Genomic DNA, 3,782 nt, shown 5'->3' on the forward strand with positions numbered 1-3,782 from the left:
TCAGCAGGAGGAGTGCCGTAGGTGCTCAGTCCAGTTGCTTTATTGATGTATATCGTCTTACCTGACGAAACATCAAAATCTTGGATCCAGTCAGACCACAAATCATTCCTGGGATCACCTGTGCTTGTGTTGTCTGCAGAGAATCCCAAGCTACTTGGGAGGGTCATATGGGCAACGTCAGTATATTTCAAATTTTGTTCTGAGGATTCATCTAATGTACTTTTATCTTTACAGATGATGTTAGTACAATCCTTTTTAGCAGGCAATGATAAAACACTGCTTGAAGAGATTGTGTACTCCCCTTCTATGCTGAGTGGTGATGGGCTGACAGGACTTTTCCTGAGCTCTGCTGTCATACCATCTGACTGTGAGCATGAAACCCCCTTCAAAATGCTGTCATTACATTCCTTCATATTTTCCACTGAGGATTTATATGTTTGACAAGCATTGTACAAAAAATCATTATTTGAAGATTCAAGTTCAAAACAGTAGTCCTCTTTTCTACTTGAATCTGTTTGGAAGTGTTCACCAAGTTGTCCTCCTTCCTTGTGGTCACTTTTTATTCTGGACAGTTTGGATGATAATGATTCTGGAGATCTTCTACAAGTTATGTATTTTTTACTAACTTGAGAATAATCAGAAAAAGTCAAAGGACTCTGAAAAAGGACTCGTTTGTCCTGTGAAGTTTCTCCACTGCAGAATAAAGTACCTTCCAAAGAATCAAACATGTGGCTACTAGTATAAGAATCTGTACCTTCCATAGTTGGGGCTTCACAAGTGCTCACACTACCACGGTTGTCATTCTCATTCTTTGAAGAGTCACAATTAGCTTGCAAATTAAAAACACTCTGCTCTGACAATGGTGCTGGTAGCGTACACTTGACCCTCCCATAGTATCTTCTGAACTTGTCTAATGATCCCAGCTGTGTGCACAAGCTCAACTTCTTTGAGGGCTGAGGTCTCGGCACAGCTATTTGTCTTCTAGTGCTTTTTATAACTTTATTGTGAGGGATACCTGAAGAAGCTGCGAGTGGCAATTCTGCAACGTTCAATGTCTCACAGTGTCTTTTACTGGTGGCAATAGACAGAGCTGTCCCCTCAGTCACCTGATTAGACACAGTTTTGTTCTCTAACTGCTTGTTACCATCAGCCACGGATACTTCTCTGGTGTAAGCAGGTGTGTGCTTTTTACTTGTATTACTGGAAATATCCCTAGCATTTAAAGACTGACTTGGAAAGTTCACTTTGTGGCCAAAAATACCCTTGGCACTGGTAGGGCCAGGTCTACGCTGTGTGTTTAATGCAAGATTTGTTTCTGTTTTTTCACACTCATGTGGGGGCTCATTTTGGACAACATATGTTCTGAGGCCTGTAGAGCACAAAGTCAATGGTCTTGAACTAGCAGCCCCTCTTCTACCACCATCTATGGTGTCAGCAGTTTCCCTGTCTCCTCTTCCTGCATTACACGGTCTCAGCAGAGAACTGCCAGAGACAGTTCCTATCACTGTTTCACTAGAGTCTTCACTCTCAGATGGCGGATGAGCATCATCATTACTGAAGATACAGATCCCACTGCTCTTCTGCACTACTTTGCCTTGCTGCCTTCCCACATCTTTTATGTAATTCTCTGTCCAATGTTGCAGCTCAGCACCACTGTCTACTTTTCTTGTTTCTGATCTGGCCCCTCCACTGAAAGAGGAACAAAGATTTGCTGAAGGTTTCAGATCAGATGCTTTTGGGGAACTGTTGGTGTCTTTTGGCTCCTGCTCAGAGATATTTGATATAATGACATCAGAAGCTGTGTCACCTTTGCTGGGCAGTGGATTCTGTGCTATGTTGTTTCCACATGGATCAGATGGTTCACCAGTCTTCTGACTTGGGGTGATTTCAGTTTCCTGTAGATTTTTATTTGACTCCGTAAGATTTGAAGATTTTTTTTCAGTCACAGATTTCCTTTTGACATCTTTTGATTGCAAGTTACACATTTCATAAGAATTCACAATTTCATCACATGCTTTCTTAAAACTGTCTTGGATGCTCTTCCCATCATAGAGTGAGGGCTTCAGAACTGGAGCATTACACAAACAAAAGTCATTATCTTCATTAAATTCCCTGATGTCCTCATTACATGGCTCAATAAATAAATATTCTCTTTTCAAAAATATTTTCACTCCTTCCTCTATGAAAGTTAGAAGGACATCCCAGTTCTGGAACTCAATTAGAGTTTTTGCAGGTTCCAGACACACATCATAGTCACTGTACGCACAGATCACATTGAGAATAAAGATCCCGTACAACTCTGGGCCACAACGAGGGCGACCAGGACTTGAACTAGCCTGTCTGCTCACAGGGCCAGTTTTTGCCTTGCAAATGACACTTTCCTTTCTTAATAAAAAATCAATTAGTTTATGTATTCTTGTCTTTAAAACAAGCCTTTTATTCACATACAAGAACTGCATATTCTTGTTGTAATGTCCTTCAATACTGATATAACCACTTAGTTCAAATCCTCCAGACTTATGATTTATTTCTCGTAACTTCTGTGATCTGCCCAGTCCAAAAATTTGACAAAACCGAGAACACACATCTTTTGTTTTAGGGAGCTGAAGCACCGTAGAGCAAGAAGTGTCATTCCTTAAGGAAAGTGAAATAGAGGGATGCATCAGCGAAATAGCCTCTACTTTCTGTCTGACCCTCTCAAATTCCAACACAGGATCCATACACTTTCTCCTCACTGGTAACTGATGGAACAGATTACATACAGTCACTGTAGTTCCGCCACTTGGTCTGCTCAGTTCAGCTTCGCAGGCTTCCAGTGCTTGCCCATTGTGAAATAGTTTCACAAACGTTTTTGCTGTCCTGCTGGTCTTAGATGAAACTTCCACTACACTGGCCATGTTGGCTATGCTTGCTACAGCCTCCCCTCTAAAGCCATAGAAGGTCAGGTTCTCAAGGTCTGCCACTGAGCTGCACTTGCTGGTGAAGTACTGCTTTCCCATTGCATTTAAGTCCTCTCTCCCCATTCCGGAGCCGTTGTCCACCACCTGGATCTTAAAAGCTTCCAAATCCACCCGGATAGCTATACATGTTGCTTTGGCATCGATACTGTTGAGGACAAGCTCCTCAACACAATGCCCCAGCGAGTTGATAGTCACTCCAGAACGCAGCCTGGCTCGCACATCTTCCACCAAACATTTAATCATGTCAAAACCAGACAGATGAGAAGCTCCAGAAACTGCAGGGAGCTCACTTCTCCATGTTCCTTAAAGCAACTCCCTGGGTAGAGAGAGAGCAAAAAAACCCCATAACAAATTAAAAGGTCTGAAAAAAACCCTTCAATTAATGCATTCACCCTGATAAAAACACTTTTGTCAGTTTTCCTGGTATTTGAGGGTTCTTCTGTGATTATTTTCCTGCTCAGTCAGGGTGAATGACTACAATGTGCACCTACGCTCTGAACTAACAACACGTGTGACTCTCAGATGTAACACACCTAAACCAAACCCTAACCTCGATAAGGTTAAACTCAAACGACCTGCAAACAACAGGCTGTATTGGTATCACAAGTACACAGAAGGCTTCGCCAAGAACCAGGCGCTGCCTTCCTCTCGCTTTGAGCCCATTCTGCTCACATGAACTCCCCGCGCCTCTCCCTGGCACGGGTGCGGGACAGTGAGCATGCGGTGCGTGTGACAGGAAGCCTGCTGTTTCCCGGTCCTGTCCCCGGTAACTACCGGTTTCTGCAGCGCTGCAGGAGCCGCTCGCCCCCCTGCGGACCCGCC

The 3,782-nt window shown here is 43.4% G+C and overlaps 1 protein-coding gene across 1 annotated transcript in view; it reads right to left on the minus strand.

Annotated features, from left to right (window-relative positions):
- The window catches only part of MLH3 (mutL homolog 3), a 19,651-nt gene extending 16,448 nt beyond the window's left edge, over window positions 1-3,203 (minus strand). Inside the window, exons 1-2 of the mRNA XM_009993960.1 lie at window positions 1,865-3,203; window positions 1-133 (exon numbers count right to left, since the gene is read on the minus strand). Of these exons, the coding sequence (XP_009992262.1) occupies window positions 1-133; window positions 1,865-3,203 (1,472 nt within the window). The remainder of the gene's footprint in view (window positions 134-1,864) is intronic.
- Window positions 3,204-3,782: the final 579 nt, after the last annotated feature.

The sequence above is a fragment of the Chaetura pelagica genome, unplaced genomic scaffold (assembly GCF_000747805.2).
Source record: "Chaetura pelagica isolate M959 unplaced genomic scaffold, ChaPel_1.0 scaffold11, whole genome shotgun sequence".
NCBI classification, from domain to species: domain Eukaryota; kingdom Metazoa; phylum Chordata; class Aves; order Apodiformes; family Apodidae; genus Chaetura; species Chaetura pelagica.